Genomic DNA, 26,182 nt, shown 5'->3' on the forward strand with positions numbered 1-26,182 from the left:
AGTTAACGAAGTTTTAAGCCCTAGTCAAAGATAACAAAATGTTATTACACCTGAATAACAATCTCTAAGTAACCTCTAGCTTAAATTGTATAGACTCTTGCCACTGTACAATCTTAGGTTAACAGTTCTGCAGCCTTAATTAAAAGGATAAGGCATTTAATCAATTTTATCCAGTGAATTATTAGGCTAACTTCTTTTCAGCTAGAGACTACAGTATGTTCCACCTTGAGGCTGTCACAATCACGATAATTACCGGACATGCATTTCAACAAATATCCACTGACAAATGAAGTATAAGATTGTGCTAAGTGTTTCGTGGACTCAATATTGAATTATCTCATTACTTTTCCATAAATCCCTTTACTTCCACTAACAAATCTAGACCTACCACTTGTATTCCTACAGGGAAGATGAAGTATGTTATGACTGTTGCTATGACTATTTTTCTACATTATGGTCCTACTTCTGATAAATTACTCTTATAGTCTTGATTATCAATTTAAGCTTTTTTAAAAAAAACTACCTTTTAGAACTCTGAAAAGATATTAAATTCACTGAATAAAAAACTTTTCAATTTTGTCCCTCAAATATAATAAAATTCTGATATGATGTTATTAGATAAGTTAAATTATTAGACAAGTGATCTCCATTTACCTAATATTAATATTGTAAAGAGGTTCAACTAACCTTTCTTTAGTGAGGCAAGTTTCAATTATCCTAAAAATGGTAAATGACCTATTATTTGTGTGTGAATCTAAAGTGTGTCCCGTAGGAAATTCTCTGTGAGTCAAAAACAAAACTTCGCAGACAACTGTTAAATATAATGTTAATAGGTACGCTGGGCAATAAACTCAAACTTTTTATTTAACTTACATCTGCTTAGTTTTTTATTGAGTTAAGTATAAAGGCCCAGTTAATCAACTCATTAAATTGGTCAAGGCAGGACACTTGAACTACATTAACAGGATTTAAAAAGTGGTTGGTCTTTTAGTAGTTCTCTGGTAATCACACACGCACACACACACATACACAAATTGGTAGAGTACTCTGGATATAGGATTTCCCCCCATAATCTTATATAATGTGCTGTTCACAATCTGCAGTATTTTGAAAACTATATAAATTGGACATGACCAAATTAGAGATGTCTGATAAACTCTTACAAAGTATTTGGGAACTTCAGCTCTAGTCCCCAAAGGATCAATTTTAAACTATAAAAAAGGAAAATTCATATAAAATCACAATAGACTTAACAGACATCTTTGAAAAAAAAAATCAAATTGCAACTCAATTTTCTACTTTTTCAAATATGACCGAGAAAAAAGAAGTGCAAGTAGTAATGTCTGCATTTTTTAAAAAAAACTATTAACCGAGTGGACTTGGGGAAGAAAAAAAAACTATACAGTATTATTGCACTCCACGAATGTGCAGAATTCCAAAATGTGCCAGCACTGAAAAACTGCCTTGCATTGAGGTTTTCCAAGAGGTACAACGAGCCTGCCAAGAAAGCATCTGGTCTGTACTAACAGCTTGCTGTCTTCAGTACAGGCCTTCATAATGTCAGTCACGCTGCTCTTGTAAAAATCCCTTAATGTCTGAAAGACACACAGAAAAAAGAATATTTTGTTTCAAAATTCACTCTTGTAAAATCCACTCATTGATCAGAAAAGAACCGAGAACATCTCTACTAAACAAAATTAACTAACTTTCACCTCTCTGTGTTCACCCACATTTGCTTATAAATTTTCTATCTTGGGCATGTGAAAAGAATTTGCATAGTTTTTGGAACTAGTTATTTGAAGGTAAAGAGAGGGTATATATGTACAATATACATATAGTATATGAATTCTGGCCATTAGAAGTTCACAAGTCAAAAAAATGATGTTACAGGCCCAACTGTTAAGTCTTAAACATAAAATTCATAGTACAACCTTACTTTATTTTAGCAGATCCACACTCTCTTGGTCATTTATAAATTTTAATGAAGGAGACAACCATCTGTTAAATCTTAAGTTGGAAACTCAATTGACAACATATGCAATATTATTATATATATCTATACCTATTATGCTAATATATGAAATAGCTTGCTGATTCATGACAATTAACTGATACCTATACATAGTTACTGTATTTTTAAACTACTTACAAAAGAGTTTTCAGTGCTGATAGGTGGGGCTATGATCGATGGTGTGGGATTGAATCCATATGCACATTGAGCTTCATTTCATTGTCAAGAATTTGAACAAGCTGTTGCATGGATGGAAGGTGACCAGATTCCAGCTTAGACCACACAGGTACATCTATAAAAATAAATGGTACCACCCCTTCCAAATTAAAGATGATTCTATAATAGACATTCATTCTATAAATATGTATTGTCTATGCACACAGCTGGAGATAGAATTCAGCATCTTGCTTTCATTGAGTTTACATTCTAGTAGGGGAAATATAAAAAGAACTATATAAATAGCTACAAAATTACATTTGTATACTAAAAATCAAAACTAGAAGATGCTACAAGAGGGACATATGAGAGGCTGGGAAGGAGCCTTTGTACTTATTATTATTATAAGAGAGATTATTAAAATTGGGAGGTATTATTAAACACGAAAGCTGAAATATAGAAGAGTGAGAGTGGTACAAGGGAGGCTGGAAAGGTTGGCAGGGTAAGCATTTTCAGTTCAAGAAGATGTATAGTCTGTCCCAGCTACTTAACATTCATTGTAGCCTGAAAGCAGTAATAGGCAATAGATAAATGAATGAGCATGGCTGTGTTCCAATAAAACTTTATTCACCAAGCAGGTAGCAGAGGACATGGTCCACAGGGCTATGGTTTGCCCACGCCTAGGCTACATCATTCAGGGCCTTTTGTCCATGTTAAATGTTCTGGTCTTTATCTTGAGAACAAAATAAAGCCATTTAATAAATTTGAGAGAGTGAAGCAACAAGATGAAATGTGCATTAAAAAAATTTTCTTTTAAATGACTCAAGTGTTGGAGCAGGTGTCAGCAAATTTTTCTGTAAGAAGCCAGACAGTATATATTTTAGGCTTTACATATCAAGAGGCAAAATCAAGGATACCATATAGGTACTTATAAAACCAGGGAGATATATTTACACAATTTTTTCAATGATGAAACTCAAAACTCTAGGTATGAATACTGAAGTCTGAATGTCATATAATTTCCACATCACAAAGTATTTTTGATTTTTTTTAACCATTAAAAAAATATAAGAGGGAATTCCCTGGCAGTCCAGTGGTTAGGACTTGGTGCTTTCACTGTTGGAGCCCAGGTTCAATTCCTGGTCCGGGAACTAAGATCCAGAAAGCTGCGTGGCTTGGCCAAAAAAAAAAAGGTAAGAGCCACCCAGCAACATGGATGTACCTAGAGATTATCGTACTAAGTGAAGTAAGCCAGAAAGAGAAAGACAAATATCATATGATATCACTTATATGTGGAATCTTAAAAAAAAAAGACACAAATGAACTTATTTCCAAAACAGAAAGAGACTCACAGACACAGAAAACAAACTTATAGTTACCAAAGGGGAAAGGGGGTTGGGAAGAAGAAGAAATTAGGAGGCTGGGATTAACATATACATACTGCTTTCTATAAAATAAATAACCAACAAGGACCTACTATACGGCAACAGGGAACTATACTCAATATTATGTAATAAACTATAAGGGAAAAAAACGTGAAAAGAATCTGAATCACTGTGCCGTATACCTGAAATCTACGTGATATTATAAATAAACTATACTTGAATAAAATAATTTTAATTTAAAGAAATTTTAAAATAGTAAAGTCATTTTTAGCTCATAGGCTATATTTGCCAACCTCTGGTTTAGAGAATATGTTAGAGGGTAGCAAGATAATTGTGGTTTGGATTAGGGTGGTTAGCAATGAAGATAAATAGAAGCAGATTTTTTGAAAACTGTAAAAAGTAGAATTGAGAAAAATTGGTAATCCATTAGATATGGAGAGTAAGGGAGAAACCTAGGATGTTATCCTAGTTTTCTGACATGGGCAACTGGGTAGAATGATAATGGTGCCCTTAAATAAGTGAGAAATGTCAGGGAAGGAGCAAATTGCAGTATAAAAGAATTACAGGAAGCTGAGGTAATCAACAGTTTGGGAGTAGGTAATGTTCAGGATTCCTGGCTATAACACCTAGAAGAGAGGTCTAGAGCTCTCCAGAGCTCTCCATTTAAGGGTCATCATATAGATGTTATTCTAAAGCCATGGGAGTAGGTGAGGACCATGTAAAGAGATAATTTAGCATACCATGAAAAATGCAAAGGCCTGACACTTATTATAAATCATTTAACATTTATCACAGAATGCAAACTATTCAGAACCTACCATTCAAAGTTATCTCAAATGCACCTGTTGACATACACTGGTTCTCAATCATGTTGCTCAAGAAAAAGACCATCATACATGCATAGACCTAAAAGAAAATAGAATTAAGTACAATAGTTAAAGCCATTTTCAAATCAAAACAACATGACAAATTAAGTAAGCTTTTAAATAGTCTCATTTTTATTTGGTAATTGAACTTTTTAAATCTACTTAAGTTTCTATACAAATTATCACTGCTACTCCATACATTCAGATAGTGTACACAGAAAATTGTAACATTAATTCACAACTCTATACATTCTGAAGAAATTACATGTTATTCCTAATGTAAAGATAAAACCTCTAAAAATCTCATAATAGCCTTAATAAGTTAAACAAAAGAATACCAGCGTAAGAAGGGTTCATTTTAGAATTTTTATAATATAATGTATGAACTCACAAGAGACTAGTGATGCAATAATCAGCAACTCCATGTATTCAAAACACAACCTGTCCGTGTTCCAAACAAATCATTTTAAGTCAAACTAATAAAAAGTAGGTTAGAAAGCACTAGCATATTAAGTTACATTCATTCACCTTTTGAAGGCAAATCTATACAGTCCCAAAAGACCAGAGGCTCCTGTTGAACAGAAAAGTTTCAATTTAACAAAATCACCTAAAAGCAGGATGTAGTGAGGATGTCAATTCACAGCCAGCTGTTTCAGAAAAATAAATCAAAATGCCTATAGCAGATGAGAAGGAGATTTCCCCTAACCCCACTTGAGCTAGGTGGGCTTTGACTTCATAGAAGTTATCCTAGCATTTGGGCACAAAGTCTACTTTCATGAGAACAATACACAAGTAAGTGTCACGAAAGCTACAGCCTTCAAGTATCCTCTTCCATAGTAGACTGACAATGTCATAAGTCTAAAGAAGTAAAAGGCACTAAAGACAATTTAGAATCAACAGAATTAACAAATACAGCACAAAACGTTATCAGTAAGTACTTAATTTCTAATTCTTAATCCTATGTAAATCAATATTTTGTTAATAACAGAGTAGAGACACATCTGAATTAGAGGTAGCACCTGAGGATGTTTATGTTAAGAAGCCTTGGGCTTCCCTGGTGGCGCTGTGGTTGAGAGTCCGGCTGCCGATGCAGGGGACGCGGGTTCGTGCCCCGGTCCGGGAGGATCCCACGTGCCACGGAGCGGCTGGGCCCGTGAGCCATGGCCGCTAAGCCTGCGCGTCCGGAGCCTGTGCTCCGCAATGGAGAGGCCCACGTACCACAAACAAAGAAAAAAAAAAAAAAGAAAGAAAAAAAGAAGCCTTGCCTGTGACTGGAAATAAGTGATTCCCTAAGATAAATAAGTACAGCTATGTTAGAAGTTGGCTAAAGGTAGTCTCAGCCTAGAACTAAAGGATAAGACCAGACAGAGGACTCCAAAAGAGAATACTTATTAGAAGGAAACCTAAGCGATCTCATTCAAGAGAGAAATTATTCCCATTTCTCACAGCAGAAAGACAGACCCTCCAGAAGAGATGGTTTTAAGTAAAACAGATGAGATCTGGAAAGAGAATATGCTGCAGCAAGACCCTACAAAGAATAAAATAAACAGCACACGATTCTTATGTATATTTATACTGATTGTTTCAGGTAATCTGCTTTAGATTACCCATGAACAGAAAATTCAAAGAATAATAAAAACAGAATTCTGATAAGAATAAATTGGTGGAAATCCCATTTTTAACATAATAAAGCTATTAATACCCATTAGTTGGTATAAAAGGCCTACATTATGTATATATGTTTTGCTGTATGATTTGGCCCAACTTATATAATCAAAATCAGTTATCAAATTATTTTGTGCCCAGGTTCTAAAGTAACACCTCTCTATCCTTCAAATAATAAAAAGATAAGACCTAATCATTCTTAATGTATAAATATGGAGACTAAGGCTAAAGGAAGTTAAGTGCTTTGCCCAGAAATAAAAAGTGGTTTAAGTTGAAACAGCACATGTAAATAGCAAAAAGTACTTACCAAAAAAAAAAAAAAAAAAATCCATTAAAATATCTCACTGACAACTTAAGAACCTACAGCTACCAAAGCTATTACATTACATACCTTGTTTTCTTGGCCCCACTGCCAGATGCTAGGCGCTTGCATGCCAAAGAAAGCAAAAGGATCCTTGCCAACAATTATTAAGCCTATTAACACTAGCTTGAAGACTGACAGGAAAGATGCTATGTGTCTATTAAAAGAAAAGAAGGAAATTCATCAGAAGCTGCAATTTCTCACCTACTTCAAAATTTCTTTAACTCAAGTCTATGTGTATAGACATTTTCTAAACACCAAATCTAAAAATTGCCAGTTACACTAGGAAAAAACTAGTAACTAAATTTTATCCTGCAGTTTTAAAACAAAAATGTTTAACATCTTTTGAATCAATCAAAAATTAATTTATAAAACTATAGAGCACTGGCCTTTAAAAATACTATTTTAACAGTACAGAATTTTGTACCACTGACTTTCTATAAAAATGTAGGAATTCTTGATCTACAGCCACAATAAAAATTACATAAGAAAACACATCTTTAGAAGGGTTGCCATCTCTGAAATGATCTTCCTCTATTCCTTGTTACAGAAAAATTCTTCCATATTTGGATCAAATAAACTTGCTATTTATAAAACTGTTCTCTGTAAATTATAATCAACTAAGAAATTATAATAACCAAGGAAAGTTAATTGAACCAACTCACAAAAGTTTATTTACAAATATGAAAGAATTCACTTTAAAAATTCCTTTATAAACTACAGAAATTTACTTACCTATATATTGGTTGAGGGAGGTAATTCTCTCCTTCAATGCGGATGTCTGGGTACCGCTGGCTAATAACCCGCATGTACTCCTCAAACACCCGCCTATAACCTCAGGAAACACTGCAGAAAAATGAAAGTGCTTCCATTAAGTCGTTTAGAATATGACTAGATTTATTTTGTAGTTATACAAAGCCTAAAAATTATTACCAATATTAAAAATGTTTCTCAAGAACAGTCACAAACTAATAATGATTGATGCTGGATACATGAACTTTTTTCATAGAATTCACATATTTAAGTTACTTTCCCTTCAAGTAAATCCTTCTATTAGAAAATTAAACTTTATAGATTTTGGTTTCTGTTGGAGAGAAACAAATACCTATTCAGAGAATCCACCATATTCTGAGCTCTCAAATCATTTTGTCTTTTTTTCTGTTGTTGTTGATATTAACAACTGTATAAACACTGAAATGAAAACAACTCTTATTTATCTGACATAGGGACTTTCAAAATTTGGGTACAGGAAGCTTAAAAAAAATACCAAGGCACGAGACATGACACACCGTTTCTTATTCCCACTCTACCCTTAACTAGGCAAACATGCCTGCTCAATCACAATAAAAGAAACTTTAAAAATTCTTAGAGGGCTTCCCTGGTGGCACAGTGGTTGAGAGTCCGCCTGCCGATGCAGCGGACACGGGTTCGTGCCCTGGTCCGGGAAGATCCCACATGCCGCGGAGCGGCTGGGCCCGTGAGCCATGGCCACTGAGCCTGTGTGTCCAGAGCCTGTGCTCCGCAACAGGAGAGACCACAACAGTGAGAGACCCACGTACCACAAAAAAAAATAATAATAATCTTAGATCCTTTCTGACTCTAAGATTTGATTCTATTTTGCAAAGGAAAACAAAGACTGGGAAGATACTTTTCAGCAATGACAGTAATCCATGTCATTACTCCAAAAATTAAGTCAACAGCATCCCAACACCTTCATTAAAATCTCTGAATAACGAGGCTGTGTATATATGGTATTTGTTGCCCCAGCAAGAAAAGGGAGATACACCACCAGGATGAATATACAGGGGGAAAAATGTACACTGAAAACTTTAATAAGACATTGATGAAAGAAACTGAAGACACAAATAAATGAGAACATATCTCATGTTCGTGGATCAGAAGAATTTGTATTTTTTAAATGTGTATACTACCCAAAGCAACTTACAGATTCAATGCGATCCATATCAAAATTGCAATGACATTATTCACAGAAATAGAACAAACAATCCTAAATGTGTATAAAACCAGAAAAGACCCCAAACAGCCAAAGCAATCTTAAGAAGAAAAAAGCTGGAGGCACCATGCTTCCTTATTTCAAACTATATTACAAAGCTCCAGTAATCAAAACAGTATGTATGGTAGTTGCATAACAACAGACAACAGATCAATTAGAGAGAAACCAGAAATAAACCCACACATACATGGTCAATTAATTTTTAACAAAGAAACCAAGAATATACAATGGGAAAAGGATAGTCTCTTTAATAAATGGTGTTGGGAAAAGTGGACATGCAAAGAATGAAACTGGACCACTATCTTATACCACACACAAAAATCAACCCAAAACAGATTAAAGAGTTGAACAGAAGACCTGAAGGCATAAAACTCCTAGAAAAAAATATAGGGAGTAAGCTCCTTGACACTGGTCCTGACAATGATTTTTTTTTAGCCTTGACACCAAAAGCAAAGGCATCAAAAGCAAAAATAAACAAGTGGGACTATGACAAACTAAAAAGCTTCTGCACATCAAAGGAAACCATCAACAAAATGAAAGGAAGGGCAACCTACATAATGGGAGAAAATGCTTGCAAGTATAACCTCTGATAAGGGGTTACTACCTAAAACATAAGAAACTCATGCAACTCAATAGCCAAAAAATTAATAATCTAATTTTAAAAATGGGAAAAGGGGGGAATTCCCTAGCAGTGCAGTGGTTAAGACTCAGTGCTTTCAACTGCAGGGGCCTGGGTTCAATCCCCAGTTGGGGAACTAAGATCCTGCAAGCCGGGTGCATCCAAAAAATAAAAATAAATAAGGCAAGGTAAGCTGAATAAACATTTTCACAAAGATGACATACAAACGGCCAACAGATAAGATGAAAAGGTGCTCAACATCCCTAATCAACAGGGAAATGCGAATCAAAACCACAATGAGTTATTATCCCATACCTGTTACGATGTCTATCATTAAAAACACAATATACAGCAATGAAGGTACCACTTGGTAGGAGGGAGCAGAATCAGTAATAGATAATAAGGTGAAACCCAAGATGCCAACTTTGTCAATCATACGATCATCAAAGAAAAAAATACCACAATCATCAAGGAAAAAAATATCAACCACCACCACGACCAATTCAAGGGATCAGCAACAAGTTTATATCTGATAGGGAGAACCAGTCCAAATACTAGTAGATCTCAATGTAAGAAAACTCACTTTTCACAAAAAAAAAAGAGAAATTCACCACTCTTTCTTTACAAGCAATACTTGTTTTACATTAGAATGAAAATTTCACAGAAGAGTAAGTCCCTAAAAAGTATGAAATTTTTGCAAAGGGAGACAAGTCTCTATTAACTAAATACTTAACTTAATCTCCAGACACCTTATCTTTCCTAAACATTCACCTTATCCAATATTTTATTATTACTGTTGTCAGATTCACAACTGCTTTCTATATAAGAAATTTTTAATGTTGCTTTTGTTTTGAAGATACTACCAAAAAAAAAAAAAAATGTAAAGCACTTATATGCCTAACTACCCTGAAACCAAGAAATGCCACCTGATTTCAATGCCTAAGTTTGCATCGGTGTTTACAATGGAGTTGATGATCTAAAATGATAGTATCTAACTTTTAATGCATTATTTGAGAGCTGGAGACTTACCTGAGTTGAAATTTCCTTGAGTTGAAATTTCCCTTTTTATAGATGAAGGGGAAAAAATTGAAACCCAGAGAGATCAAGTGACTTCACATATGGTCCCTGCCCTTAGTCAGGGCTGAGACCAGAACACAGACTTTGTGATTTCAGATCCTAGGCCCTTTCCATTAAACCTCAATAAAAGTTAGATGATGTAAGAGCTAACCTTCCCTGTGTCCACAAAGCCACAATCAAGTACCCATAAAGTAGCAGATATCTCTAGAGGTTCTTCCATGATGAAGATATAGATTCTCCCTCCGGGTGAACTAAGCCTGTGGACCCCAACAGTCCTCATATTTGCTCTGGGAGTTCCAATCCTTCGTAAAAGAAAGTATGTCTATATGCAGGCAACACTTTAGGTCAGAGTCCTCCTAGTCACCTAGTTTTCTGGCTATTATGCTCAGAAGCCTAACTCTATCCTTGGTTCTTCAGGTCTCAACTCCTCAGTTAAGTCACAAATCTTTTAATCAAACTTCAAATAGAATCAACCCATAATCTTGAAATATAAAAAGGACTTTAAACCTGTAACTTTCTTCAAATTTCCAGTTATAAAATGATAAAGCCATGGGGATGTATACTGTACAGCATGGTGACTGTAATTAATAATACTGTATTTCATATTTGAAAGTAGCTAGAAGAGCAGATCTTGAAAGTTCTCATCACAAGAAAAAAAATGTAACTGTAAGGTGACGGACGTTAACTGGACTTATCACGGTGATCGTTTTGCAATATATACAAATATCAAATCACTACATTGTACACCTGAAACTAATGTGTTATACCTCAAAACAAAAAAAACTGTACATTTCTTATTTCTGAAAAACGAAGTAGTTTACAAGACTGACACAACCTATTTTTAGGCAAGTTTACTTATGCATTAGTAAACTTTCCTCCCTATATTTGCTTTGAGACTTGTGAAGAAAAAACAAGTAACTTTTTCCCTATGTAATTATTTTCCCCAAATGTTCAACTTGTTTTGAAATAGCCATCTCTACTGCTGACAGATGTTTTCCAAAATAAAACATACCTACTGTTTATCAAGGTGGGCAAAATGTTAAATTAAAGGCACACATGGTAAGGAGCCAGTAATCATTCCACCTCTACCACCACACCCAGTTCTTTCAACTTTTCACTCTTTCTGGGTCAGTGAGTAAAACTATATAACTCACAGTATACCTTCAACGAATAAAGATGTGAACATGCTAAAAATATGTTGTAGCTGCTGCCTATTTCTTCTGCCCCTGGACCAAAGGCCCTTAAGAAGTAAATTAAACTGAAAACAAATCTTAATTTAAGTCCTAATCACTTTGCAAATCTCCTTGCAATACAAAATATCTTACTATATGGAGTCAACTTCTGCAATTGTTCAATTTAAAATATTTTACACAACACTTTTCTAAGATTAATTTGCTAAAAGAGAGAACTTGCATCATCTTTCTGTAATGAACAGAAAGGAAATTTAGGCAATTTGTCCATACTATTTCAAATAGATTCTGTGCTTTTTTAAGTCCATCAAGTTTCAGTCTCCTAATTCATGGTGCCAACCACCCCACTTTTCCTTTTCTATACTAACATCTGCCCCTAACTGTAGTCAAATGCCTACTTATATCAACTTGAGTCTGTCACAAACCCCAACCTCTCCTATCTCCTTATCTCCTTATTAAAGGAAAATGGGGCAAAATCTCAGATATTTACTGTTATGAATTAAATACTTGTGATTTCTATTTTTCGCATCTCTTGAACTCACCTTCCCCTTTTAGTTACGATAACCTCCCCTCCAATTATCCTCCCACCTACACATAGGATTGGATCCTGTTTATACAATAAGACCCAACCCCCTGCCAATATCTAATGTTCCAGAAATGCAAACCTGTCACGAAGGCTTGAGTTTCCTCCCTAAAAACAAAGAACTGAGATTTTAAAAAGTTAACTGTCTCGGGCTTCCCTGGTGGCGCAGTGGTTGAGAATCCGCCTGCCGATGCAGGAGACACGGGTTCGTGCCCTGGTCCGGGAAGATCCCACATGCCGCGGAGCAACTAAGCCCGTGAGCCATGGCCGCTGAGCCTGTGCGTCCGGAGCCTGTGCTCCGCAACGGGAGAGGCCACAACAGTGAGAGGCCCGCATACCGCAAAAAAAAAAAAAAAAGTTAACTGTCTCCAGACAGGTGAACATTTAACCAGAGCTGTTGCAGGTAGAGGAGAGTGGTAATCTTTCAAAAGTACTGAGGAGGACTTCCCTGGTGGCGCAGTGGTTGAGAACCCTCCTGCCAATGCAGGGGACACAGGTTCAATCCCTGGCCCGAGAAGATCCTACACGCCGCAGAGCAACTAAGCCCATGCACCACAACTACTGAGCCCACGAGTCGCAACTACTGAGCCCACGTGCTCTACAGCCTGTGTGCCACAACAAGAGAAGCCACTGCAATGAGAAGTCCACAAACCTCAATGAAGAACAGCCCCCGCATGCTGCAACTAGAGAGAGCCCACAGCAATGAAGACCCAGCGCAGCCATAAATAAATAAATAAATATTTTTAAATAGTAAAAAAAAAAAAGACTGAGGAGAGGAGATAAATCAATCTTCAAAGAGAGAAAGAAAAATGAAATATATTTTACTGAGAAGAATACAGATGTGAGCCAGAGAAAGTGTATGAAGTCCTCTCAGACCTTTCAGTTTTCTATTTCAGGCCATCTTCAGGCACTGCTGCATTCCTGCCTTTGGATTCTATACTATGCTTTTAGTAGTTTTAAACAGATTTCCAAATGTGTTGTTTAAAGCAGTTCAAAACTGGCTTCTCTACTTGCATTCTAAGAATTTCAACTAATATTTCTCCCATGGTGTATGCAGAAAATCAGGAAGGTATTTTTACCATGCTTTCTAATTGTCAACAGCATTGACCAGTCTGACAGTGCACTGATCACTGAACACTGGGTTTTTAGAAGTAATCTTTATTTCTCCTTGCTCTGTTTAGTAGAAGTAGTAATAGACATTTGTCTGGTGCATTATCTGCTCTAAGTGTTTTAAGCAATGAAACCTGAACAAGGGGCTCTATAAACCATACAAGATACAAGATATTCAGGGGTGAACAGACTAACCGGATAAATGCTTTTTAAAAAAATTACAAAAAAGAGTGCTCACACAATGTTCACAGCAGCACTACTTACAACAGCTAAGGCATGGAAACAACCTAAATGTTCATCAACAGATGAGTGGATAAAGATGTGATACATATATACAGTGGAATATTACTCAGCCATAAAAAAGAATGAAATAATTCCATTTGCAGCAACATGGATGAACCTAGAGATTATCATACTACGTGAATAAGCCAGACAAAGACAAATAGCATATATCACTTATATGTGGAATCTAAAAAAGATACAAATGAACTTATGTACAAAACAGAAATAGACCCACAAACATAGAAAACAAACTTATGGTTACCGCAGGGGTTGGGGGAGGGATAAATTAGGAGTTTGGGGTTAACAAATACCCACTACTATATATAAAACAGATAAAAGACAAGGACCTACTGTATAGCACAGGGAACTATATTCAATATCTTGTAATACCCTATAATGGAAAAGAATCTGAAAAACTAATTGAATCACTTTGCTGTACGCCTGAAACACTGTAAATCAACTATACTACACTTCAATTAAAAAAGCACTCAAGCATTTTGAATGAAGATCAAAATGTAGATCAGAACTTGCTCAGCGTTTTGTTTTGTTTTAATTGGGGTATAGTTGTTTTACGATGTTGTGTTCCTTTCTGCTGTACAAGGAAGTGAACCGGCTATATGTATACATATGTCCCCTCCCTCTTGGACCTCCCGCCCCACCCCACCCGCCATTCTACGCCTCTAGGTCATCAGAGAGCACCCAGCTGAGCTCCCTGCGCTTATACAGCAGGTTCCCACTAGCTATGTTTTACACATGGTAGTGTATATATGTCAAGCCCAATCTCCCACTTCATTCTCCCCCTCCCCCTTGCCCACAGGTTTGTTCTCTACATGTCTCTATTCCTGCCCTGCAGATAGGTTCATCTGTACCGCTTTTTAAAGTTCCATATATATGCATTAGCATACAGTATTTTTCTTTCTGACTTTTCACTCTGTATCACAGACGCTAGCATTTTTAAGAGTTGAAAAACAGCACTTAACAGGTATGAGCTTATCAGGTTTAAGAACTGTATTAGATGAAATCAAGTGATTTCCCTTCGAGCTGCCTCACTCTAGGAGCACCACAGTGGCCACCATAGTAAAAACGCATACGAATACAAAATATGAATATGGCTTCTAAGATTCCAGGCTTCCAGGGACTTCCCTGGCAGTCCAGTGGTTAAGATTCTGTGTTACCACTGCAGGGAGCTCGGTTCGATCCCTGGTCAAGGAACTAAGATCCCACATACCATGTGGTACGGCCAAAATTTAAAAAAAAAAAAAAAATTTCAGGCTTCCTTGGTTTTTTCCAAAGATTTGATAAACCTAAAATTCAATTAATGATCTGTTTTTATTCTCGTCCTTCTTTGTGTCTTATTCTTGAGGTCACTAGTTTCTAGTTTTCCTATACCTTTGGCGTAACATTTCAGGAAGTCTTTCGCTGCAGACTATTCCACGAAGAATTTATAAATTGTTAAGTTCCTCAGCTCTTTGTGAGGAAGGAATTTTATCTCTTTACTCTGGAAAGCACTGCTCATCAACAGATTTACAAGGTATGGTAGCCACTCAGTAAAAGTGACTTGATAAAAGCATTCAATAAATGGTGACTTACCTGCATTTTGCAGGAATTTCTGTCTCATCTTAAAATATTTCATACATGACTTGATGCTTCTGTTAGAGGAAGCACTGACTGAAACCACCCACCCTGGCCAGGCAAAGACAGTAACAAAGTGCATGAGTTATTTTAAGACAGGAGATCCTGGTAAGGAACACAAACTAACAAGCCACCACCAAAGGGAAGAATTCGGGAAAGGTCAAGAAGAGAGAGGAGACGCCACATGTCCACATATCTTACTAACCTCCCAGAATCCCCCTCACTGGAATCCATCTTGGCTGAGCAGTTGCACACGCCACCAGGAAGGACCCTGAGTCTCAATGATTAGCCAGAGACAACCCAGAAACTCACCCCATCACCATAAAACCCAAGACTGTGAGCCACGTGGCAGAGCAGTCCTCCTGGATTCCCTTACCCTCCTGCTCTAGGCCCGGGCGCCCCTTCCCAATAAAGTCTCTTGCTTTGTCAGCATGTGTGTCTCCTCGGACAATTCGTTTCCAAGTGTTAGACAAGAGCTCACTCTCGGGAAGGGATCCCCCTTCCTACAACACTTTTATTCTTTTCAATACATTTTTAAAAATTGAGATATAATTCACACACCATAAAATTCATCCTCAGTGCATTTTTATAAGTTGTTAGAGAGACTGATAAAAAATATATATATATATTGTGTTCTATGCTAATTCAATGGCAAAACTAGATATGTCTCTTGCCTGCTTTACTGCTTTCCTGTTTGTCTTACACTTTTACCTGTTGTTGTAGACTGACTTCAGACATTAAAATAAACTCGATTAAAAAAACCAGGGATCTAAGAAAACCACCAACAGGAAAAGCAGTAAGGATGTGTTGGCGAATAAGAGCAGCAGGAAGATGACGGACAATAACAATGAATTCTGGAAGTTTAGCCCCATCAGCAGAGATGGAGGCCAGGTCAGGAAGGTTACTGAGTGAAGAGAATGTTCAAAACTGAAGTTTTACATGTATCACATTCTATGCCTAAAAGCTACCAAACTGAAGCAGAGGTCAACCAAGAAGAAATCCACCTGAAAGGAACAGTATCAGAAAACATCGATCTATACTCCAGTTAGGAATTTTTAAAGGGAAGTGAGGAGGGAGAAGATAGGTTATGTCAGAACCAAACACAGTGGACTACCATGAGATTATACTCACTTTTTCAATAAATATTGCCTGATGACAGGTACTGTTTTAGGCTCTAAAGATAAACGGCAGCAAGCAAAACAGACAAAAATCTATGCCTTTCTGATGCCGGCAACATAACAGTTCACCAACTGATAATATCTGAAGCTGTTTCCCTTGTCTTGCTTGAGAAACAGGAAGGAAAAAACAAAACACCCGAGGGACTATGGAAAAAAATGTCACAAATTGAAAGAGCAAAAACAGCGGAACAAAAGATTCAAAACAAGAACCAACACCCCAAAATATTCTGGGGCTTCCCTGGTGGCGCAGTGGTTAAGAGTCCACCTGCCGATGCAAGGGATATGGGTTCGTGCCCCGGTCCGGGAGGATCCCACATGCCGCAGAGCGGCTGGGCCCGTGAGCCATGGCCGCTGAGCCTGCGCTCCGCAACGGGAGAGGCCACAACAGTGAGAGGCCCGCGTACCGCAAAAAAAAAAAAAAAAAAAAAGAAAGAAAAAAAGAAAACAAAAAAACCCAAAAATATTCTGCAAGAAGTAGGATGATAAAAGAGATAAGGAAGGACTGTAAGAAACCTCAAAACCAAAAGCAGAATTTAAAAAAATATTTTAAGGCCCTGAAGAAAATTGATGGGTGGAAAACTGAATCAGTGTTAGAACATGAATAATAAAAAGTATAGAAGATCTGAACAGTATCATCAATAAATGGAATCCAGAGATACATCAGTTTTTTTCCTATAGAAAACACCCTGCGAGACCACAGACTATTTACAACAATTGACCATCTATGTTAGGTCACAAATAAGTCGGTGGATGAAGAATGTCACCAGCTATCTCAGTAAACAGAGGATGCTGCAACCAACAAGCCAGCAGCCACTGCAGACACCACCAGCTGTGCACCCTGAGAAGATTCAGGATGGAAAAAAAAACAGGATACTGGACCTAGACAGTTATGGTACATAACAAAGGAATTTCAGTAAGCTCAGACTCTTGCATGTTCCCATACACAGAAAAGCACTAAATTCATTAACTTGAGATATCTGGTTTTCTTTAATTAACAGTAATCTTTTGATGTTCCGATAATGTGGAGTTTTTTTTAAAACTCCTATATATTCTGGCTCCTCCCTTACTTCTTCAGAACAGTCCCCCTCAGAGTTGAGAGGCTGTCTCCTGAGCTAAGTCCTCAGTATGTCTGTGGAATAAAACATAACAGCAAATGTCACATTCTCTAATTAAATTACAGTGCAATAAACTAAAGAATTTTAAAAACCCAACCCACTTTAAGATCTTCTGGTAGGAGTATTAACTAGTTTAATTATGTCAAAATTTTAAATGTGATACCCATTAATGTAATCATAATATTTTACTTCTATGGATTTAGTTTATGGAAATAATTGGACAAGCACACATGATATCGGAGGACAGTCATCTTAACAAAGTAATTTTATGAAAAATCAGGACCAACATAAATGTTAAACAGACTCAGTGGCTTAAAGAAATTAAAGAATACCCATCTTATGGAGTACTATGCCTGTTGAAACAGAACAGTATCTGCTGATATGAAAAGATAAGTGATGAGGGGAAGGCAAATTTGTTTAAAAAGCATACAACTATAAACTCATTAATATAAAATTATATAACATAGCATATGTTTCTGCATGAAGAGTCGGCTTGAAGGAGGTTCTTCAAAATGTTATTAAAGAGTTACAAGGATATTTCACTTTCTTCCATATACTTTTCAAAAAATTATTTTTACAGTTAACATATTTTCACAGTGAAACCGGGAAGGATCCTATGGGGATCCAGGGCATGGAAGCCTTTTTGTCCCCCATTTCATACAGGGAAGACTCCAGCCTCCATTAACAGTTGCTAATCAAGGGAGGAGAAGCCAAGAAACCACCTGAGGGAAGATTAAAGGGACCAAGAAGCTCATCAAGATTAAGAGACCCTGCACACACCCTAATCTTGTCAGCAACCCCACCCCCTTGAACTATTGCTGTAAGACTCCTCCTCAAATCCTCCTGGGTTGGGACACATAGCTTTTCAAGGCAGGGGCCCGCTGTGTTCCCCTTTGCCTGGCAAAGCAATAAAGCTATCCTTTTCTACTTCACCCAAAACTTTGTCTCCCAGATTCGATTCTGCACCAGTGTACAGAGAAGCTGAGCTTTCTCGGCATCAACAGCCAGAGAGCTATTTTCATTTTTTTAAGCTGAAAGTCCATAAGTAAAGCTTTCAAAGGTTTATTTACTGCAGCTCTTATTACAACATTAAAGACAATACAAATAATAAATTATGATAATGAGCACTTGATAAATGGTAGTAACAGGTACAGGGTGCTAAGGTGTTTTTTAACTGATTAGCTGACTCCAGCTCTCCTCATTTCCTGTCTCCTCCTCCCCCTCTATGCTGAGTCAGGCTTCATTTGCATGTGTTCTTCCTCTAGCTAGTAAAGCTCATTCTCTGTATCTCCTGGTGGAGTTCCCCATACCCTTCCAAGATTTCATTTCCTCCTCTGCAAAGCCTTCCAACTCTCCCTGAATAGGTAATCCTTCTTCTCTCTGGGTTTTTAAGACTTCTTTTAGAACACTCAGAACAGAATGGTTTACTGTTATATTGTTTACATGTCTGTCTCTCCCACCAGACAACTTGTTTTCAAATGTTACTGTAAAAAACAAATTCGTATCTTCCTAAAAATTGGACAAAACAGGAAAACAAGTGGCACGAGAAAGGGAACATTAAAAACAAGGGCTTGATAACACAACACTGTAAATCAACTATACTCCAATAAAAATTTCAAAAAACAAAACAAGGGCTTGATTATGAGCAGTTCTTGCTAAAATCTGTGGCCAAGATTTCTTCCTTACCAAGCTACACCCCAATCAAGATAAAGTATGTGAAAACATGATTTTCCTTTTTGGAAAGCAGGGACGGTGACAAAAATCAAATGAACCAGAGGACTCCAACTACACTCTTAAGTGACAAAGATGGAAATGAAACATACATGCATGCTTTTACTTTTTGGCTTCAAGCTTCTTTACAGTACCTAATAATAGAATATTACAGGTAACTGAAATGCAACCAACACCCTTATTTTACAGATGAACTAGTTGAGAGCTAGAGATTAAATATTTCCTCAAAGTCATTCAGAAGATAAAAGGCAGATCGAGTTAAGAACATAGGCCTCCAAACTGCTAGTCCAGTAAATGCTCACCTTCCCAGTACCTATACCATTCAAAATTTATGAGGTTATTTATGAGATTTCCAAATGATATATTAAATTTGATCTCTACCACTTACTAACCTTAATGGCAAACTGTAAGGAAACAATGTTCCCATTTTCTGTAAGAAGAGATAAAACCTTGAAACCATTCATATTTTACTTACATTTAAAAATTTTGCACTAAGGTACTTCATTCAATATTAAGAAGAAACAACTATTATGTGCACGGTATTCAATTAGCTCCTGAGCTATTTATTGCTTAAAATGGTAAAAAAACAAAACAAAGCAAACAAAAAACCAACTGGCAACTAAATTCTATGTAACTTTAAAAATCTAACATAGCGGCAGGTGCAGCAGCCATCATTTTATTTGTTCTCTAGAGCACTCTATACTACTCTACTATCTGAACCAACTTCTTATTACTCCTTTACTTCACTGTTTCCAAGTAGTACATTCTTCATTCTTCCCATTTAGCATCGTTTTAAAAACCAAGATTTATCTTATAACCATTAGTATGTCACAGTTTAAATGGCCAGTTTTTTCCTTCTGAGTGGTATACAGAATAACGGTGTATCTTACAACCTATCATATCACAGGTTTGGAGAAATATAATAACTGTTATTTAAGTTTTTAGTTTCAGTTACTGTGACTATTTTGAGGAGATGAAAATTTCTTTGTAGGATTTTCCCCTGGCTACTGTGTTTTTAGTTTTAAAAACTCAGCAACAAAGCAAAACAAACTTATGGCTACCACACAGGATGGGGGTTGGGGGAATAAATTAAGAGTTTAGGATTAACATATGCACACTACTATATATAAAATAGGTAAACAAGGACCTACTATATAGCACAGAAAACTACACTTAACATCTTGTAATAACCTATAATGGAAACTAAAACAATCACTTTGCTGTACATTTGAAATTAACACATTGTAACCTATACATTTTTTTAAATTCAGGATTCATCCCCTTCAGTTGCCCCCACAAAAAAAACCCATAAAAATTGTCTTCTTTGTTTATCACTACAGTGAATGGCACAGCATCACTCCAGAACTCAGGAGTCACCTGTGACACCTCTCATTGCATGCTACCTCTCCAGCCCCTCAAACAATGTAATCACCAAGAAATGCTAAATATATGTGCAAAAAAAATCTCTTAAACCTGTCCCTTTACTCCTACCACCACCCTTCTATTTCAAGCTCCACTGTCTCTTGCCTGGGCAACTCCAAGAGTCCCCTAAAATGGTCTCCCCACATGTATTTTTTGGTTCCCTGTCATGTCTTTACCACAATGATACTTACTGGTTTTTCCTTAACATAACCATCCAGACCTTCCAGGGTCTGTGCTACCTTCTCTTTGGTCTTTAAGGTCAGCAGCCTTGGCCTCAAGAAATTATGTTCTCTTCTTGGATTGGAAGAATGAATATTGTGAAAATGACTATACTACCCAAAGCAACCTACAGATTCAATGCAATCTCTATCAAATTACCAATGGCATTTTTTACAGAATTAGAACAAAAAGTCTTAAAATTTGTATGGAGATACAAAAGACCCCGAAGAGCCAAAGCAGTCATGAGGGAAAAAAACGGAGCTGGAGGAATCAGGCTCCCTGACTTCAGACTATACTACAAAGCTACAGTAATAACAATATGGTACTGGCACAAAAACAGAAATATAGATCAATGGAACAGGATAGAAAGCCCAGAGATAAACCCACATGGTCAACTAATCTATGACAAAGGAGGTAAGGATACACAGTGGAGAAAAGACAGTTTCTTCAATAATTGGTGCTGGGAAAACTGGACAGCTATATGTAGAAGAATGAAGTTAGAACACTCCCTAACACCACACACAAAAATAAACTCAAAATGGATTAAGAGACCTAAATGTAAGACTGGACACTATAAACCTCTTAGAGGAAAACACAGGAAGAACACTCTTCAACATAAATCACAGCAAGATCTTTTTTGATCCACCTCCTACAGTAATGGAAATAAAAACAAAAATAAACAAATGGGACCTAATGAAACTTAAAAGCTTTTGCCAAGCAAAGGAAACTACAAACAAGACAAAAAGACAACCCTCAGAAAGGGAGAAAATATTTGCAAACGAATTGACGGACAAAGGATTAATCTCCAAAATACATAAACAGCTCATGCAGTTCAAAATTAAAAAAACAAACAACCCAATCCAAAAATGGGCAGATCTAAACAGACGTTTCTCCAAAGAAGACATACAGATTGCCAAGAAGCACATGAAAAGCTGCTCAACATCACTATTTATTAGGGAAATGCAAATCAAAACTACAATCAGGTATCACCTCACACCAGTTAGAACAGGCATCATCAGAAAATTTACAAACAAATGCTGGAGAGGGTGTGGAGAAAAGGGAATCCTCTTGCACTGTTGGTGGGAATGTAAATTGATACAGACACTATGGAGAACAGTATGGAGGTTCCTTAAAAAACTAAAAATAGAATTACCATATGATCCAGCAATCCCACTACTGGGCATATATACCCAGAGAAAACCATAATTCAAAAAGATACATGCACCCCAATGTTCATCGCCACACTATTTACAATAGCCAGGTCATGGAAGCAACCTAAATGCCCAACGACAGACGAATGGATAAAGAAGATGTGGTACATATATACCATGGAATATTACTCAGCCATAAAAAGGAACAAAATTGGGTCATTTGTAGAGACGTGGATGCATCTAGAGACTGTCATACAAAGTGAAGTCAGTCAGAAAGAGAAAAATATCGTATATTAATGCATATATGTGGAACACAGAAAAATGGTACTGATGAACCCGTTTGCAGGGCAGAAATAGAAACACAGATGTAGAGAACAAATGTATGGACACGAAGGGGGGAAAGTGGCCAGCGGGTGGGGGTGTGATGAATTAGGAGATTGGGATTGACATGTATATACTGATGTGTATAAAATGGATAACTAATAAGAACCTGCTGTATAAAAAAATAAATAAAATTCAGAAAAAAAGTACAATTGATATAATGGCAAAAAAAAAGAAATTATGTTCTCTCCTACTATAAGGTCACTGAACATGTTATTTCCATTGCTCAACAGTGCTGTCTAAATACATTTTATCCTTCAAGTCTCAGTTCAAAGTTCATTTTCTCATGCCTTCCCTGATCCTGTGACTAGGTCTCTTTCATACCATATTACTTTCCTACAGCAATTAACACAACTGTAATTTTATGTGTTGTCCATGGATTAATGACTGCCTTCTACTCTTGCCTTTAACATCTATGAGAGCACTGAACTGAAATCCCAGCACCAAGCAAACAAAGCACCTTCATAGAGATGGTGCACAAATATTTGTTAAATATACAAATGTTGTCTAAGTAACTAACATGGTCTCTGTAATTCCCAATTTCTCAGATTTCTTCAATTCAGCATTTTACTAACCTTGATCAGTATCAATACCCAAATCAGACTTAGGTCTTTATTTTCTTGCCTCCATATCGTGAGAGCAAAGGCTAAGTTGGTATAAATTTCAATTAAAATCTCTACTTCTAGTAGTTGCTTCATTTACCTCTTAAAACTCCATTTAGAAATTGGTTGTCCTAAAATTACAGCAGTGGATTCTTAAATTAACAAAAACTGGAAAATTCTGTATTCTGCTTACGCTTTGATATCTTAACTTTAACCTACTATTCCTAGTACATCAACTGTCAAATGTTCAAATTAAGTGTTAACCATAAAGAGCTGTAGACAGTAATCTCTTTAAACTGCAACAACTGATGAAATGCTGTAAATCTGATGACATGTTAATTCACACGTATGGGAGGAAAAAAGCATGCAAACAGGCCAAACAGTACCTGTCAGAATACATTTACACAAAAAAACACAAGAAAGGAAACTGTGACAAGGGAACTTTATTTTAAGCTCTGATTAGAGAACTTCCTTTTTTATGTTTAATACTTAAACGTCCAAATAAGCAGTACAAAATTTTTCCCCAAATACGCAATCAATGTCATCAAACTTATCTAATTCAATTGCTCAATCAACGGATGTAATAAACCAAACATTCAGGTACGTAAAGTAAGTCTGTCCTCTGCAGGCTTCCAGAGGAGCCACATTTGTCTTGTTCACCAGGGTATCTTTAGCCCTCGGCACAAGCAGGTACTGAATGAGGATTTACTGAGACAATACATCAACACAGAATAGGAAAGTTTGTTTTAAGCTATTTTGCATGCTTGATCTCTCTCCCTTCGATTCCATTTATGTGTTGTGTTGTTTTTTTCTATTAGCAATTACAAAAGTGTCACAATTAACACGATATATTGAGCTAAAGTTAAAGAGCACTCATAATAAATATAAAATAATAAAGGAGAAAAGCAATGGAAAGGAAGGTAAAAATAGTTTTCTCCTTTGTTAACATTGGTAATTAATGAAAAGTTGCACTTTCTAGCATTCCGATTTCAAATGGAATTAAAAGAATTTTCACATATTTACCCTCAACTGTCTTCGCTTCCTCTCCTTCCCCAAACAAACTTGCAAATAAATGCCCAAGAAACTCTACCGGCATATTAATAGTTATTTCCCATCTACAGATTAAAAAAAAAAAAAAAGGGAAGGATTTTTGTATGTAACATGCTCAGGATGACTGCAAAAGAAAATACTTAACAGACTTTTGTAATTCTCTACTTAAAGAAAAAAAGGAAACACAAATTACGTATCAAAAGTTTAACTGAAGTACTTAAAGACTTTTTTTTAAAAGTTTAATTAGAAGGAGTAAATGCCCTTCTCCCTACATTTGTATACACATTTTCAAAACTTTATAAGGTACATGTGTTAAATTATTGTGATAAGTATTCCAATACAAGCAACTGTAAAAGAAGAGTATTTTGGAAAAGCCCAAGTGAAACCAAGACATACAACATAGAAAAATTACATAACTTGGAAAATGCAGTCTTTTTTTTTAACTACTTAAATCCAAAAGTATCACACTTAATCCTTAACAATATTTATAAGTTAGTAAAACGACTGCCACTTTCTAATGGAAAAAAATAAATATGGAGAAAAAAGTCAGAATAATCAAGCCATAACTCCCATTTACAGTATCATATATGAATGATATATGCCAAGCACACATAAACACTACAGAGAGTTTTTTTTAATCAGAAGGAAGTTGCAAGGTTTTTAGTTTTCACTACAAAAATAAAGACTTACCATCTTATTTTCTGACTCTTTAAACAGCACTTAAATTGATTTAATATTAAAGATTTGCTTAGTCTTTAAAGATTAAGCAAAAAAACTAGTTGGATAGGTAGAAAATCTAAACTGTAGTACATTTGTATTAATACATAAAGTGTGAAAGAGCTGATTTTAAATGCATTATGGCCAACACCAATGTTCCAAAGTATCAGGACTCTGAAGACTTACTAATCCAACCATCCTATTCTGAAAAAACGTCACCTTTTGATTCTAATTTCCACAACTTTACAATTTTGGTTTTTGTTTTTAATCTGAGCCATTCAAACCTTCCCCAACACCACTTACCTTATCACATGCATTACTGCTCTGCTTCTAATACTTAACTAGGTAATAACAAAAACACTTACAGAACATTGTCGAAAAATGCCGGGTTTGGGGGGTAAAGGGGTTGTTTTTTTCTATTTCTCTGAATGCCCAAGAGATTTAAAAGGCAAACGGAGATGCCAGGGCAGGGAACTCACGGGAGTAAGGGGAATGGGGGAGAAGATGCAGTTGTCTGGGAGCGAAAGGTTGTCAGAAGAACAACGTGCTCCTTTACAAAAACACTTTAGAAATTGCAAACGGAGAATCAGCCTCCCCAACCAAGCTTAAGCCGTCAGAATCCCTGCGCTCTCACCTAACAGTCACCCCGGCGGATCCTAGACAAAAAGGCGTCTGCCCCTCGCGGGTCTCCTTCAACGACCCGAGGTGACCTTCGCCTAACGGGGCAGCGAGGCCGCCTTGGCGTACCCCGCGAAAGCCGAGAGGAAGTTAACCGGGAAACAAACGCTGGATCTCCTCCGCCGACCCTGCGCCGACTCATGCCCACCTCCGCAGGCAGCCGGGTGGCCATGGCGTGACGCCGCCGACCGGTCCTCCGTACTGACAAGTGTCCCCGCGTCTTCGCCTTTCAGTATTTAACCTTCTCGTGCCCTCCTTCCCCATTCCCTCCATTCTAGGAACCAAAAATGAAGTGAGCGGTTGTGTCTGGAGGCAAAGAAGGCGGCCTGGACATACCCGGGAAGAGCCCCGGAGAAGGTAGGCAGCGGAAGGCTGCTGGCTCCGTTCTTCCGGGACAGGGAGGTTCAGCTCTCTAGGCCGCGAAGCCGCGGCCTCGCGTGGTGAGAGGCGCGGAGCGAAGGCGCGGCGGGGCGGCCGGGCGCCGGCGCACATACTCACCAAATCTGGAACTTGAGCAGCGGCCCCGTGGCGTACTGCATCTTTAATCTCTTGCCAGGCACGCCACCCAGGTTGGCCGAGGCATCGCTCCGGACCACCGCCGACGCCGCCACCAGGAGAAGTAGCAGAAACCTCATCTTAAACTAGCAAACCAATTCGGCCGCCCTCAGACTCAGACTGCAGCCGGCCCTAAGTAGAGCCGGAGCCGCGAGCTGCTCCCCACCGCGCAGGCGCGATCCGCCAAGGTCGTGAGGGAAGCTGGAATGCGCCTGCGTATCCCGGCGCCTGCGCACGCTCTGGGAAGGAGAGCTGATGTGTTTCACGGTGCTGACCCACCATCTTGGATGTGCGCGGAGACTCTTGGGATGGAGTGAGGTAGGTAGAGAACAAACAGCCGCTGATGGGATATTAGAGGAGCCCGCTAATTAGAGCTTCTGGCACACCTGGGTTCTACATACAATTACATGTAGTTCAGACTTTTATCTCCCC

At 37.3% G+C, this 26,182-nt stretch overlaps 1 protein-coding gene across 1 annotated transcript; it reads right to left on the reverse strand.

Annotated features, from left to right (window-relative positions):
• Positions 1-839: 839 nt before the first annotated feature.
• Positions 840-26,049, reverse strand: SELENOT (selenoprotein T). The gene is made up of 6 exons (XM_059064233.2): positions 25,694-26,049; positions 7,180-7,290; positions 6,475-6,601; positions 4,371-4,458; positions 2,150-2,303; positions 840-1,595 (listed from the first exon to the last, which is right to left on the reverse strand). The coding sequence occupies exons 1-5, from the start codon at positions 25,828-25,830 to the stop codon at positions 2,179-2,181; spliced, it is 588 nt and encodes a 195-aa protein (XP_058920216.1). The 5' UTR covers positions 25,831-26,049; the 3' UTR covers positions 840-1,595; positions 2,150-2,178.
• Positions 26,050-26,182: the final 133 nt, after the last annotated feature.

The sequence above is a fragment of the Kogia breviceps genome, chromosome 5 (assembly GCF_026419965.1).
Source record: "Kogia breviceps isolate mKogBre1 chromosome 5, mKogBre1 haplotype 1, whole genome shotgun sequence".
Classification (NCBI taxonomy): Eukaryota; Metazoa; Chordata; class Mammalia; order Artiodactyla; family Physeteridae; genus Kogia; species Kogia breviceps.